Source organism: Zootoca vivipara, chromosome 3, assembly GCF_963506605.1.
Source record: "Zootoca vivipara chromosome 3, rZooViv1.1, whole genome shotgun sequence".
In the NCBI taxonomy this organism is placed as follows: Eukaryota; Metazoa; Chordata; class Lepidosauria; order Squamata; family Lacertidae; genus Zootoca; species Zootoca vivipara.
Genome location: NC_083278.1, coordinates 108,486 through 123,759, shown reverse-complemented (window position 1 = coordinate 123,759; position 15,274 = coordinate 108,486). Strand labels below are relative to the sequence as shown.

Below are 15,274 nucleotides of genomic sequence, written 5' to 3'. Positions count from 1 at the left end.
TGTTGCTCTCTACTCCCAGTGTAACAGATTAATTTATACATCATCTGGGTGACAGGTCTGCAGCCAGGTTCAAGAGAGTTTGAATTTGTTCTTGAAAGCATTAGTTTCTGCAAGTAAGCACCATCCCCTTGAGTAACATTAAACTGAAAGACAAATCATCCAATGTACAGCTTTGAATAGTTGTGGAGAGAAAAAAAGTCAGAGGGCCAAGCTGGGACACTTTCCATTTTACTGGATGGTTTAATGATTTGCTCGAAACAGTACCTAGCATAATATATATGCTGCTCACTGCAGTTGCAAGACATTGTCCTTGACCAAACTGCACTGTAGGTTTCATTATAACCACTGTAACAAAAAATTGCTTGCTGAAACAAAATGGATTGGGCAGAGCCGGTTCCAGCATTGTTCATTTTTATCCTCATGATTACCTTTGTTTTGAAACTGGGTACTTTGTGGAACAAGAGCTCCCAAAATCTTCCACCAGGACCGAGGCCTTTACCTCTCATTGGGAATCTCCACATCATGGATCTGAAGAGGCCTTACAGAACCATGTTAAAGGTAAAGCTTCAATTTCTTCCCATGGCAAGTCTAAAGGGTACCGGGGCAGCCCAGCCAGATTAGCGGGGTATAAAATTATTATTATTATTATTATTATTATTATTATTATTATTATTATTCATTTTGTTCTTTTAGAACCTATAAATCTCATCTCCCCTTTGTGTGTTGCAGAACCTCCTCTTATCATTCCCAATAAATAGTCATAGGACCTAGTTGCATTTTATGACAGGTAATTTAACAAGGTGTCTGGGGGTGTCTGGTGTCGAATCCTGTTTGACTCTGCCTCCATTTTCAAGGATGCAAAAGTGCCGGTGTAAACCTTGCCTAGCCCAGCCTCCTCCTTCAGCCTATCTTTCTAAACTAGATTTGAGAGATGCCATTAAAGGTGTAATCACTTTTATCCTTACAACTGCCTATTTTGTTCTGGTTTTCTGAGCATTCCTAGTAAATATTTGTGCTGCTGCAACTGAATAATAATAATAAATTAATAATAATTTATTATTTATACCCTGCCCATCTGGCTTGGTTCCCCTGGCCACTCCGAGTGGCTCCTAACAGATTAAACCACTGAGCCTAGGGCTTGGTGATCAGAAGGTCGGCGGTTCGAATCCCTGTGACGGGGTGAGCTCCCGTTGCTTGGTCCCAGCTCCTGCCAACCTAGCAGTTTGAAAGCACGTCAAAAATGCAAGTAGATAAATAGGAACCGCTACAGCGGGAAGGTAAACAGCATTTCCATGTGCTGCTCTGGTTTGCCAGAAGCGGCTTTGTCATGCTGGCCACATTACCTGGAAGCTATACGCTGGCTCCCTCGGCCAATAATGCGAGATGAGTGCGCAACCCCATAGTCGGTCACGACTGGACCTAATGGTCAGGGGTCCCTTTACCTTTACCTATTTTATTTATATTTATTCTTTATTTATTTAATAAAATTTCTTTTTAAAAACCTGCAAAGCGGTTTACCAAAAAAAAAAAAAAACCACAGCAGTAAAATGAAGAAAAATTAACAACCCTACTTTAAAAAATGCAAAAGCTAAAATATTAAAACAGAATAAAATTACTTCAACTTCCTAAGCATCTGGGTATTCTTGCCTAAACAAGAATGCTTTTAGTAGGTGCCTGGAAAGAGTCTAGCAAAAGCACGTACTTTATTACGATAGGCTGGGAGTTCCAAAGTGCATAGTAAACAATGCAGTACAGATATTGTCAGGAACCTGTAGTAGTGCTTGAAACTACTGAAGGGGAGGTTTTATTTCATCATCAGCATTTTTAATTTGTATACCGTCTTTCTATCTTACAACACTCAAGGCAATTTACAAACTGAAGAAACAAAAAATGTACATCTTATAACAATCTAATGCAATACAAAAATGTGATAATAAAACATACTTTTTTGATATAGGTTACCTATTTTAAAGTTAACATTCAACAATCATTAGAATAGTATTACATAATAATAATGTTGTTGTTTAGTCGTTCAGTTGTGTTCGACTCTTCGTGACCCCATGGACCAGAGCACGCCAGGCACTCCTGTCTTCCACTGCCTCCCGCAGTTTGGTCAAACTCATGTTCGTAGCTTCGATGTCCAACCATCTCATCCTCTGTCGTCCTTAAATATTAATAATAATAACATATAAAAGTTAAACAGAAATCCACTCAGCAGTTATAATAATTAATTTCTAAACTATAATTATAAAACAATGGTAAGACACAGTACATAAAATAATACAATACAAACTGAGAAGCAGAGACTAGAGGGTGGGGCAAGGCAGGTGCAAAGAGGCCTTGCCTGATGGAGTCTCTCCCCCCCTCCCCTCCCCTCCCTTATTGTGATTTCACCATGCTCTGTATTATCTGAAAAGGAAAACATTTATTTAAAAAGCAGGACTGCACAGCAGCAATCTACTTGCCTGCGAGTCTCATCATGATCAGTGGGACTTATTCCTGAGCCGACGGTGCATCAGATTGGCTGCAATCCTATGCACTCCTTGAATCCAACTTGTACCTAAAAATCTTCACAAACCTGCACCAGAAAATTGTAGAGGTGGAAGGGACCCCTGAGGGTCATCTAGCCAACCCCCTGGGGCAATGCAGGAATTTCAACTACTAGACCATCCCTGACCGACCGATGACCATCAGTCTTCTGGTTTTCCCCTCAGCCAGGACACACAACAACGGAGACTGGAGGTGGGGGGGAGATAAATTTTGATGTGGGAGAGAGAATGAGGCTGTTTTGTCAGGTGTGCACAGGCACAGCTTGAAGACTTTACACAGAGAGGAACCCCATGTAATGTAACAGGCAGGAAGCCAGCTCAGATAGAGAGAAAGACATTGGGGGAGGACAGGACAAAAGAATACCAAAGTCTGTCCATTTTATCCTCTTTGGGATGGTGGCGCTAGGGCTCTGGGATGCTGCCAGAGCTCTGGCACCACCCTCCCAAAAATATTTACTTACCTTCAATGTATTGTTACCACTGTTATTTTATAGTACATATAATTTTTAAATTAAACACTTTCTCTAAAATTAAAATGGCAGAAGTAATCAGTAGCATAGCTATCAAAGGAAAGGCGAGAGAATGCTGCCTAATTGAGTTGTTAAGTGTCATGTTGTTAAGTGAAGCTAAACCCCCACTGCAGCCTTAACAGAGGAAATGAGGCACATTCATTTTATGTTACACGGATAAGATCATTTTAGTATGGTAACCACATCCTGAGAATGGAGGCTAGCACTTGAGCAATTTCTACAAAGGTTGGTGGTAAATTTCATCCCCAAAATTACTGCAACATTTTCTTCAGAAGACATTTCTGTATCACTGTATCACTGAAAGCGTGTGTGTGTGTGTGTTTGTGCATGTGCATGCACACACGCGTGCACACACACACACACATTTTGTGCATAATTTGAATTACTTGAAGGCCACTCTGAGAATCTGTATAAATACTTGGTCATTAAAAATAACATCAAACAAATGTCAACACACAATGAAAAATGTGCACAAAAGCATGGTTTTATAAACTTTGTCACCAGCCTTGGGGAGGGGCGTAGGAATGTACAGTTGGCTGTACATAGCCTCGAGATGGGAGACTGAAAGGGCTTTAAAAAATTAAAAATAAAAGTCTTGTGTCTAGAAATATTTTTCTGCAAAAGCATCAGACTGCTTGTCAAAAGTATGAACTTCATTAATTGACCCTATTTAAAAGAATTAAAGAAATGGGAGTGCCTGACCACCTTATCTGTCTCCTGAGAAATCTCTATGTGAGATAAGAAGCAACAGTTAGAACTGGGTATGGAACAACTGATTGGTTCAAAATTGGGAAAGGAGTATGACAAGGCTGAATATTGTATCCGTGCTTATTCAACTTATATGCAGAATATATCGTGCAAAAGGCTGGACTGGATGAATTCCAAGCTGGTATTAAGATTGCCGGAAGAAATATCAACAGCCTCAGATATGCAGATGACACAAATTTGAAGGCAGAAAGTGAGGAGGAATTAACCTCTTAATGAGGGTGAAAGAGGAGAGTGCAAAATATGGTCTGAAGCTCAACATAAAAAAAAAAGGATTAGGGCCACTGGTCCCATCACGTCCTGGCAAACAGAAGGGCAAGAAATGGAGGCAGTGACAGATTTTACCTTCTTGAGCTCCATGATCATGGCAGATGGTGACAGCAGTCACGAAATTAAAAGACGCTTGCTTATTGGGAGAAAAACGGTTGATGCTTTTGAATTGATGCTTTTGAATTGTGCTGCTGGAGGAGACTTTTGAAAATCCCATGGACTCCAAGAAGATCAAACCTATCCATTCTGAAGGAAATCAACCCTGAGTGCTCACTGGAAGGACAGATCCTGAAGTTGAGGCTCCAATACTTTAGAATTGATCCCATCCAACTTCACTAGACAGGACTCCAGCACTCTCCTGCCCTGGCCCTGCTCCCACAGTGGAGTCTACTGAACTGGGTGAAAGGGCTGAGCTGCTGTATCATGAGTCCAGCAACTGTTGCTGCTACAGCTATTAGAAACAAATGTCTTGTGGCATAGACAATGCTCTTTAACTTTATCATTATGTTATTTGGATTCTGTTTTGCATGGTGATTTGAAAAGATACGAAAAGGGAATTCATTCCACAAAATTACTATTCTTAAGTCATATGTTTTCAGCTCGGTCCAAGGCACAATAATATGGAAGAAATTCCTACCGAGTTCAATAGTAGTTATTGAAAAAAACTGAACAGTCAAACTGTTCTACTAGATTCTGTGGAATGTATAAAATAGTCTTTACTCTTAGGTAAAAGTGCAAGCTAATGCAGTCTTGGTTCTGTCAGAGATGATTCACAATTATATATTCTTTGGGTATACCAGAACTCTGTTTCTCACTTTTTCTTCTCTTTAATTGCAGTTGTCAAAGCAATATGGCTCTGTCTTCAGCATGCAAATGGGACCTCGGAAAACTGTGGTGTTGACAGGATATGAGACAGTAAAGGAGGCTCTGGTTAATCAGGCAGACGCATTTGCAGACAGACCCATCGTTCCAATGTTTCAAGAGCTTTCACAAGGCTTTGGTGAGGAACTTCCCTTTCTATTGGAACTGCTAATGCTTGCAAACAGTCACTGGTCCCACCAGGTGAACACAATCCGTTCCCAAGAAATGGTTCGTAAGATGAGTGTTTGCAAAGCAAGTTAGCAACATCTATTGTTTCCTGTGGGAAAATCCTTGTGAATTTTTCAACCAATCTTAGTGCCATTGACATTGACAGAGTATCTGCAGGCATTAGGCTGAGAATGTGTCACAAAAAGTGTCGCCTGTGGATTTCTGCAGCTTAAATGTTAAAATGTGTAGAGCAGGCAGACTTTTTTTTGGTCTTGACTTTCAGTAGATCAGTGGGGCTCTGTTGAAGAAACAAAAATGGAGACCATTTAAAGGAAAACTCTTCTCATAATTCATATTGTAGAGCTGGGGGTCAATGGGACAGGAGAATGTAATAATTGTCACATGTGAATTGTGAATAATAGTCACATGGAAAAGTAATGCCACACACCATTTTCTGGCCCAGCCTATACAGAGAGGAAACAGGAAGGAGGCATAATATCTGCCCGTGGAACACAAAGTTCTGCTGGGACCCCTGACCATAGCTGCCAAGTTATCCCTTTTTTTCAGGGATTTTCCATTATGCTGAATAGGCTTCCTCGCGAGAAAAGGGAAAACTTGGCAGCTATGCCCCTGACATGCACAAACCCACCCTCTATTCTACACTTTGCAACACAGAATATTCATCAATGTGTTCTTAGGTCATGCTCTGATGGCACATCTGCGAGCTACTTTGTCAAAGCTCAGAAGTCTGAGTCTGAATGGGAGAATAGCTGGGATCCATTCTCAGTTCCATGGAAGAAATGCAGAATATAATTTATTGATTTTTTATTTTTTTACAATGGCCATGCAGACATGAAGCCTTTCCTCCTTCCTCTTCAGGTGTAACTCTGTCTAATGGTGGAAACTGGAAAGTGATGCGGCGGTTTGCTTTAAGCACATTACGGGACTACGGAATGGGAAAGAGGACCATAGAGGATAGAATTGTTGAGGAATGCAGTGTCCTGATAAAGAAATTTGAATCCTACGAAGGTGGGTTGCTGTTTTCCTCTGGTGCATAGCTACACTTCCATAGTTTAAAGGTGCCAAGAGTACTGTGTTACATATTCCTAACTTCCAGAAGTACGGATCCCAAGCTTCCCTGCAATTGGTCTGTTCCTGTAATGTGCAGATTGTACTGCAATAACTCCTGTGACTTCCAAGCATTTCTTAGCCCAGCTATGGCCACATCCAGCAGTAATTAGGATAAGTTTCTTTGATAAATGAGGTCTACACATAGGTAAGCTACCAGTAGAGACGTAAGGCAAGAAAGAGCAGATTTAAAAACAATGCCCTTTCCATACTTGGAATTTCATCAGAATATTTTTGCTTAACTGTCATATTTATGTATAGGAAACCCATTTGAGACCACCACAATTATGAATGCAGCTGTTGCCAATATTATAGTGGCCATACTACTAGACAAGCGATTTGATTATGAAGATCCCACATTCATAAGACTTCTGAAGTTGATCAATGAAAATATCCGGCTTTTCGGAAGCTCTTCAGTCACGGTAACCTATTTTTCCCAATTAAAACAAGCAAACAGTTGATTTTAAAAGCAGTGTATGCAAAGTGGGCAAGGCAACCTGTTTATTGTATATTGTTCAGGATTCACTACAAAACACAGACTACTGATATCTTGAGAAACCTGGTGGTGATTCAAAATATTTAGAAAACTCACACGGCACAGTCATCCCATAACTATAACAAAGTCTCTTTTGCACACACCCTTTCTGGCCTCACTGCCATCGGGACTCAAGGAAGAACAAGTGATGGTTGGTTCCATGATGGCTCAGAAGGGGCGTCCAAGGGCAGATCTCCCTCTCTGAAGGCAAACCTCCAGAGGAGAACCGTCATAGCCTATTATCCCGGGGCTGCACATAAATTATGCTATGCCGTGGTACACCATACTCCATTCCAAATACCATTCAATTGCTTTGTTTTGTATTTGGGCAGCCACGCTTTGAGAAACCCAGCTGACGGAACTGTATTGAGCTTTCCTAATGTCTCTTTTTCTTTTTTCCCATTTTTATCCTTTCAGCTGTATAATATGTTTCCTGCTCTTGGTTTTCTTTTGGGGGCTCATAAGACTGTCCTTCGCAACAGAGATGAGCTGTTTGCCTTCATAAATGCCACCTTCATAAAACACCTCAGAGATTTGGATGAAAATGACCAGAGGAGCTTTATTGACTCATTTCTTATCCAGCAGCAAGAGGTAATGGAGTCTTTTAAGTTGGACCACAATAAACGTTGACATTTTCCATTCGTATTTGCAAGTGAATGCTTCAGAAGGGACCAACCTGGCATACTTCCCTCCATTTCCCAATAGTCAGCCATTGTTAATGTGTTACAGAAGTTGCCTCTGCAGGGGCAAAGGTTGCATGCTCACCAGCATTTCTGGAAAAAAAATCCCTGATCAAGAACACATGCAGTTATAGATCATTATGCTGTGATGAGAGGTAATCAAGTCATAAATATTGGTTGCCAGATCCCCTTTTGATACAAGGTGGGATGGGATAGAACCTCATGTGCTCAGAAGAAGGCGTTCTTCACACCGGAGGAGATAGGAGACTTTGAGGGTGGAGAGGTGTGACGACCCTGGTCCCACTCTGCCTTACTATCACTGCGACACAGGAATCCAAAGGGGAAAACACCCACCCTCTGGTCCTGCCGCCTCAAAAATAAACCCCTTTTACTAATGGGTTTCTAAGTAAGGAGAGCCTTCCAGCCTGCGTGACCTGGTACCTTAAGAAACTCTAGGCTGTCCCCCCAGGAATAACCTCTTGCCTCCAGTAAAGGGTCTCCCTCAGTCGGATTCCCCCACTGTAGAAGTTTGCCCTATGCACTCTGGCAACTTCTTGGCACCTCCGGTTACCCTCCTATAAAGGCACGCACCTGCTTCTTAGTTTTGGGAGCCGGCCAGCTTCTGATGGCTTCCACTTTGTTAGTATCTGGCCTGATCACTCCCCCTCCGAGAACATGGCCTAAGTATTTAACCTGTCTTTTCCCCATCTGACACTTAGCCGCTTTTACTGTTAAACCTGCCGCTTTTATCCTCTGGAAAACCACACTTAGGTGTTGTAAGTGATCTCTCCACGATGGGCTAAATACCGCTATGTCGTCAATGTAAGCAAGGGCGAACGTTTGCAGACCCCTTAGCATCCTATCGATGAGTCGCTGGAACGTGGCTGCCGCGTTCTTTAATCCAAAAGGCAACACTTTAAATTCAAACAACCCATCTCTAGTGATGAAAGCGGTTTTGGGCTTGTCTAAGGGATCCATTTCCACTTGCCAGTACCCTTTTGTTAAGTCAAGTGTAGATATATAATTCGCTTTTCCTATGGTCTCAACCAAGTCGTCCACCCGTGGCATGGGGTAAACGTCCGGCACGGTCACCTGGTTCAACTTTCTGAAGTCTACACAGGGACGAAAGGTATTGTCTGGCTTCCTGACCAAGAGCAGGGGCGATGACCAGGGGCTGTAAGAGGGCTCAATCAATCCCAGTGCAAGCATCTCCCTGATCTCTGAAGAGACCAAGTCGGCGTGCTCCCCCGTCACTCTGTAAGGAGGGGTAGCTATGGGTCTTGCTTCCCCCGTATCTATTTTATGAGTTGCTAGGCTGGTCCTCCCTGGGATGTTTGAGAAGATCTGAGCAAACTGAGCAAGGACTAATTTTAACTGCTCCTTTTGCTCTGGGGTCAGACTTTCATCGAATGACACCTCTGCTAGAGTTGTGCCCTTACTTAGCTCTCCCCATCCAGTTAAATGAATTCCTTGGGTCACCTTCCCCTTTACTTGCAACACCAACTTATTTCTGTCAAAATAAGGCTTAAGTAAATTTACATGAAAATTCTTACATCGGTTCCCTTCCCCATCTAACTCTACCAAATAGTTCACCGCCGATATCCTCTCGACCACTTTGAAGGGACCGTCCCACGACATCTCCAACTTCTTTCGACGTCTTGTTCTTAACACGAGCACACTGTCACCAGGCTGGAAAGATCTGTCTCTTGCGTGTGCATCATACCACTGCTTCTGTCGACGCTGTGCCTGCTGCAAGTTGTGAGCAGCTTGCTCCCGTAGCTCTTGAAGGTCGCTCTGCAGCTCCTGTAGATACGTCACAACATCAGGGCTGTCGATCTGCTCCTCCCCTGACCACGCTGCTTTCATCAAGTCTAGGGGTCCTCGTGGCTGTCGTCCAAATAGGAGTTCAAAAGGACTGAACCCTGTGCTCTCCTGCGGCACTTCGCGATAACCAAATAGGAAGTGTTGCAGCCTCTCATCCCAGTCGTTAGGATGATTGATGGAATAGGTTTTTAGCATCCGGCTCAGTGTTGAGTTAAATTTCTCCGTCAAGCCATTCGACTGTGGATGATAAGCCGTAGTTTTAACATGCTTAATCCCACAAAGAGTTAAAAGCTCTTCCATGGTCTTGGACGTGAAGGATGTCCCTAAATCTGTTATAATTTCCTTGGGGAATCCCAGCCTTAAGAACACCGACATGAGGGCTTTTGCTACAGTCTTTGAGTCAATGTCCTTTAGAGGTATTGCTTCTGGATAGCGCGTAGCATAATCCACTAGGCATAAAATAAACTTATTCCCCCTTTTAGTAACTCTGGAGATAGGCCCGAGGATGTCCACTCCTACTCTGGAAAAGGGCTCAGTAATTACGGGAATAGACTGTAACAAGCCTCGCGTTTTGTCCGCTCTTTTGCCTGCTTTTTGGCAGATCACACAGGACTTGCAATACTCTTTGATATCTTTGCCCATCCCAGGCCAGTAAAATCTTGCTTGGATTCTATCACTAGTCTTCCTAATGCCTAGATGCGCTGCTGAGGGTGCGTCGTGTGCCATTTGTAGCACTTGCAACCGGTAAGTTCTTGGCAACACTAACTGTTTCTTCCTTTCCCAAACAGCAGCAGTTTTCCTCCTCCTAGAAATTCTATACAATCTTCCCTCAATGGTGGTAAATAAGCAGGGGTTCTCCACAGTTACTTCTGCAGTAGGACTTTGTGCTTTACCCCACAGCTCTTTTATAGTTTCATCCTCTTTTTGATCACTCAAGAATTGGGCACCGTGCTCCTGGACCACTGGCACGCTAATCAGCCCTTCATCCTCACCAGGATCTATGTGTGGCTCTATAACTGCAGGAGGATTACTCTCAGTGACTTGAGACTGTGACCTAGTTATCACTTGAATACGGTGCTTCTGACTAGCTAGGCCATTCCCTATTAAAAAGGGTACCTCCAATTCATTTAGGATTCCTACTCTCCACTTGCCACAAAATCCTTTGTAGGTAATATCAACTTCAGCTAATGGTACTTCAAAATGTGGGCCCCATATGCCTTTTAAACTATAGGACTGACCCTTGAGGTACTGCTCCTTTGGAACAAATTGTGATTTGACCAGTGAGACTTCTGCTCCTGTGTCCCTCAAACCTAAAAAAGACTGACCATTTAATTCAATTGGCTCCATGTAATCTTGGTTGCACTCCTGCTCAGCCCTCCAGACCTGTAAGACCTTAGAAGTAGTCTCAGCTGGACTGTCTGATTTCTCTGAGTCTTCTGTCTGAGGCGAGCTATTTTCCTGAGACTGCATTACCAGTTTTACTTGTTTAGCTGCAGAAGGTGTAGTTTGCGACTTAACCAGCAGGGGGCACCTGGCACGTACATGGCCCTCACGATTACAAAAAAAACAAGTGATTTTCTTTGACCCTATCTTATCAGAAACTGATTCCCTGACAGGAAAATTTTCTTGCCTGTCTTTATTTTCTCTGTTTCTCCATGGATTACCCTTCTGTGAGTGTTTTGGGAATGCTATTTCATTGAAATCTCCTTGTAGTTCATCTAAGACCTCTGCAACCCGTGCCACAGTTTTCAGTTTTTTATCCCTCAAGAACCAACGTAAATTGCTAGGGATTTGCTTAAAAAATTGTTCTAAACAAATTAATCGTTTTAACTCATCAAAGTCCTTCACTCCACTCCCTTGAATCCATCTGTCAAGTAATTTATCTAAGCGGCTAGCTAGTTGGGCATAAGTCTCTTTATGTTCCTTTTTTGCCTCACGAAAAGCCTTTCTGCTTTGTTCAGCCGTGAGTCCACATCGAACCCTGACCCTTTGCTTAAATACTTGGTAACTTGACAGCTCTTCTTCCCTCAGGTCAGCATAAATTTCACTTAGTATCCCACAAATTTGAGGTCTTAAATAAAGCATCCAGTTCTCCTCAGGTATTTGAAATTCCACACAAACGCGTTCGAAGGTAAATAGAAACGATTCGACATTATCGTCTTTTCCAAATTTGGGGAACCTTTTTAAATTAATTGCGATACTATCATTATTAACTGGGCTACTAGTTAATTCTGATCGCAAACGTATCTCTTCAAGCTTCATTCTGTCCTGTTCTAATTGAACCCTTAACCTCTCGGACTGCATTCTCTCCTCAAATGCCATCTTTTCCCTCTCAGCTTCAATTCTAGCTTTTTCCCTCTCATTTTCAGATGCTATCTTTTCCCTCTCAGCTTCAATTCTGGCTTTTTCTCTCTCACTTTCAATTCTAGCTTTTTCCCTCTCCCTTTCACTTTCAATTCTGGCCATCTCAATTCGTAGTTTCATAAGTTCTACCTGAGAATCTGGGCTTCCCTCAGCCCCTTCCGTTCTTTCATCTCCTTTTGCCTCTCTGGGTTTTCTTACGTGAGTCATTTTCCTCACAGGAAAATCCTGACAGACTCAAACCAAACTAGGCGCGTGAGCTTTTAATTTCGATCACGACGCTGCCACCAAAAATGTGACGACCCTGGTCCCACTCTGCCTTACTATCACTGCGACACAGGAATCCAGAGGGGAAAACACCCACCCTCTTCTCCTGCCGCCTCAAAAAAAATAAACCCCTTTTCCTAATGGGTTTCAAAGTAAGGAGAGCCTTCCAGCCTGCGTGACCTGGCACCTTAAGAAACTCTAGGCTGTCCCCCAGGAATAACCTCTTGCCTCCAGTAAAGGGTCTCCCTCAGTTGGATTCCCCCACTGTAGAAGTTTGCCCTAGGCACTCTGGCAACTTCTTGGCACCTCAGGTTACCCTTCTAAGCCTCCTCCGTGTAACTTCAGGACACAAACCACCACCTCCCTGCCTGAGGTGAGTTTGGCCCTCTCTTGAGTCACCACGGCTGTGAGTCCTGGTACCTCGCTGGAAAAATACAGACGGACCTCTTGTTGGCAAAAACAGAGATGAAGTTTTATTGTGTTAAAAACATAAGTGATTCTTTAACGTGTCATTTATTAATTAGCTTTGTTCCAGTTGTACAAAATAAACTCAGTCAAACATTTAACTTTAAGTTGTCCTAGCCTCTTCACTGTCTTCTAACAAGCCACCTCATAACACCACACCACACCTTCCTCCCTCTCCCTCCTAACTGACCAAAACCGACCCTCCCTCCTTTTTTAAACCTGGCACAGTCCCGCCCCCATCAGAGTTCTATGCCAGTCAGGCTGGAGGTGGGTTAACTCTTTGCCAGCCGGGCAGAAATAAACATTTTAAAAGTGCTTCAATTTGTCACAAGAGGCATCTCACAGCAAGGAAAAAAGATTGGCCCATGCACTGCGAAATCACCTTTAAATTAGGGCTTCAGTTCTTTTAACCGTTACTATGATTGGAAATGAATACAGCTGTATGAAGGGATGAAATAAATAAAAGGAGCTCTTGTGAAGCCCGAAGAGATTGATGGAATTATGATTAAAGATGTTAAAAGATGATTGGAGGTGGCAGAGATCGGATTTAGAAGGTGAGATTCTAGTTAACAAATTGAAATGAACAAACAGGCAGAAAAAGCCCCTCACCTCATAGGTTTGAAAAATGACTGGAAGAAATTGCAAAAAGAGAGAGAGAATCGTTTCCTTTTTCTTAAACCAAAGTGAAGCATGACCAACTAGAAATGAGACTGGAATGTGGCACTGAGTATGATTTAATGAAGATACAATATGCAAATAAGTGTGGGCAATTATACTTTTAAGATTTGTTGGAACCCCTGAAGTTTGTGTAACGAAGATTCTATTGGTGATAACCACCAAGGTTTTTTTTGTTCTATTAAATCCTTATATCTTCCCCACACTCTCATTAATGATTTCCTAATTATGTGGTCATAAAATCCATTATGTACTTTCCCTTTCCCATACCATAAGTATATGTGCCATCCATATCTATTGTTGTGTCCGTCCAAATCAATTGCTTCTTCCATTTCCAGTTTTATCCAGTCCCTAATCCAAACTAAGCAATGCATGCAGTCTCGTAATATAATTTAATATCTGGGAGGGCGAAGCCTCCTTTTTCTTTTGTATCTGTAAGTATCTTATGTTTAATCCTTGGCCTTTTGCCCCCCCCCCCCCGACAAATTTGGAAATATCCTTTTGCCATCTTTTGAGGCAATCATCCTTAACCATTACTGGGACTGTCTCCCAGGCTATTTTAGACACGTGATGAGATCAACAACTAAAGAGCTATATTTTTACTTTGTGAGCTGAATTAGGTGAACCCAAGAGACCTGAGAGTAACGATCAAAAAATATCATCTAGCAGAATGAGAAAAGGCTGGATATTAATACAACTAGAAGTTATTCTGGAATGCAAAATCTGAATATTTTGAATAATAGTTATATACATAATTGGCAGACCGAGATGCAGAAGACTCCCTTTCCTCCTTTGCTTTATTTATTCCTCCTTTGCTTTATTTGTTTTTTTAGCTTGTTTTTTTGTGACTTTTAATCATTGTTAGTTATTAGTTCTCTGTCAGTTCTATCTATATGTATGTTTTCTTTTTAAAGTTCCATATTTTGGATGAATGATGATACCTGCAGGAAAGTGATGGACCAAAGATGAAAGGATCTGTGTGAGATGCAGAGAGGATCCCTCAGGGTGGGAAGCTGAGGAAAGAGGTGGGAACTGGGAGGGTGCACTCTACTGGGTCTGAAATAAGGGTTAAGGTATAAGTGATAAAGTGCTTAGAATTATTATCTCTCCCCCTACATTTTCTTTTCTCTTTTAAAAAATTAACTTCTTTTTGGGTGAATTTAAATAGTGAAAAACACCCTACTGCTGGTTGGTGTCATACAGCAACTATTGAATCAACAATTGGAAGAATTTAGAGAGGAGATACATTAAATTGTTGATAAAACTGGATTGGACCAGAAAGGTTACAGAGTACTTGGGGAAAATACTGATGGAGGATTGCCAGAACAGGAGAACGGAATGGTAAAGTGGGAGGCAATAGATTATGAAATCGAGAGGACATCCACGCAGGTGCCTGGAGGGGTGAAACAGCCAAAAGGCAGAGTTATGATGTTGAGGGAGGGGAAGGAAACCCTGTACAGAAGAAATCTCCTGAGCTGGCATAGATACAGTTCAGAAAGAAAGGCCTCTGCGTACAATTTGGACTGAAATTAGAGGGGAAAGCTATTGAGCCTCTGGCAACATTCTTGGAAATAGAAGAGGAAATGAAAGCCATATAAAGAAAAAGGATGGGAAACCATAGCCAACAGGAGATGGGATTGGAAGATGATGTAATGAAATACAGTATAATGAAAGCGTCAGGTGAGCCTCCCTGGGGAGAGCTTTTATCCTCCTCCCTCTTAACCACCACAGTTAAGATTCTTCCCTTTTCTAATTCCTCTCTTCACTCCCCTCTGGCTCCCAGCGGGACAGGCAGCTATTACAACCAGCGACTCTATGGGTGTTACTCTTCCTGTTGGAAAGTGTGGCGGAAGGGAGTTGCAATTTGCAAAATATGGAGGGCACCACATTGTCTATCTCAGTTTAATGAACCAGTTCCAGATTAATATGTGGTTTTCCTGTGTCATTTTGCCATTTTAGACTATGACTAAATACATTAAAGATGTTATGAGATGTCCAACTGAGAACCATTCAGCAGAAAACAACACTTTATGTTAACATTCTTTTCAGATCTCCACAAGTGTTCACCAGAAATGCTGCCTTCCATGTATGCAATCATATAATATTGTTGCATGTTTGTGGGGTCAGTCTGCATGATGCTTGTGTACGTTCCAGCTTGTGGGGATCTTGTACCCAGTAAGGGTTCATTCTAATGGA

At 42.2% G+C, this 15,274-nt stretch overlaps 1 protein-coding gene across 2 annotated transcripts in view; it reads left to right on the top strand.

Annotated features, from left to right (window-relative positions):
- The first annotated feature begins 22 nt into the window (after positions 1 to 22).
- LOC118082627 (cytochrome P450 2K6-like) overlaps positions 23 to 15,274 on the top strand; it is a 31,684-nt gene continuing 16,432 nt past the window's right edge. For both annotated transcript variants that reach the window (XM_060272283.1, XM_060272284.1), the window contains exons 1-5: positions 23 to 558; positions 4,952 to 5,114; positions 6,023 to 6,172; positions 6,533 to 6,693; positions 7,224 to 7,397. In XM_060272283.1, the coding sequence (XP_060128266.1) occupies positions 376 to 558; positions 4,952 to 5,114; positions 6,023 to 6,172; positions 6,533 to 6,693; positions 7,224 to 7,397 (831 nt within the window). In that variant the 5' untranslated portion in view covers positions 23 to 375. The remainder of the gene's footprint in view (positions 559 to 4,951; positions 5,115 to 6,022; positions 6,173 to 6,532; positions 6,694 to 7,223; positions 7,398 to 15,274) is intronic.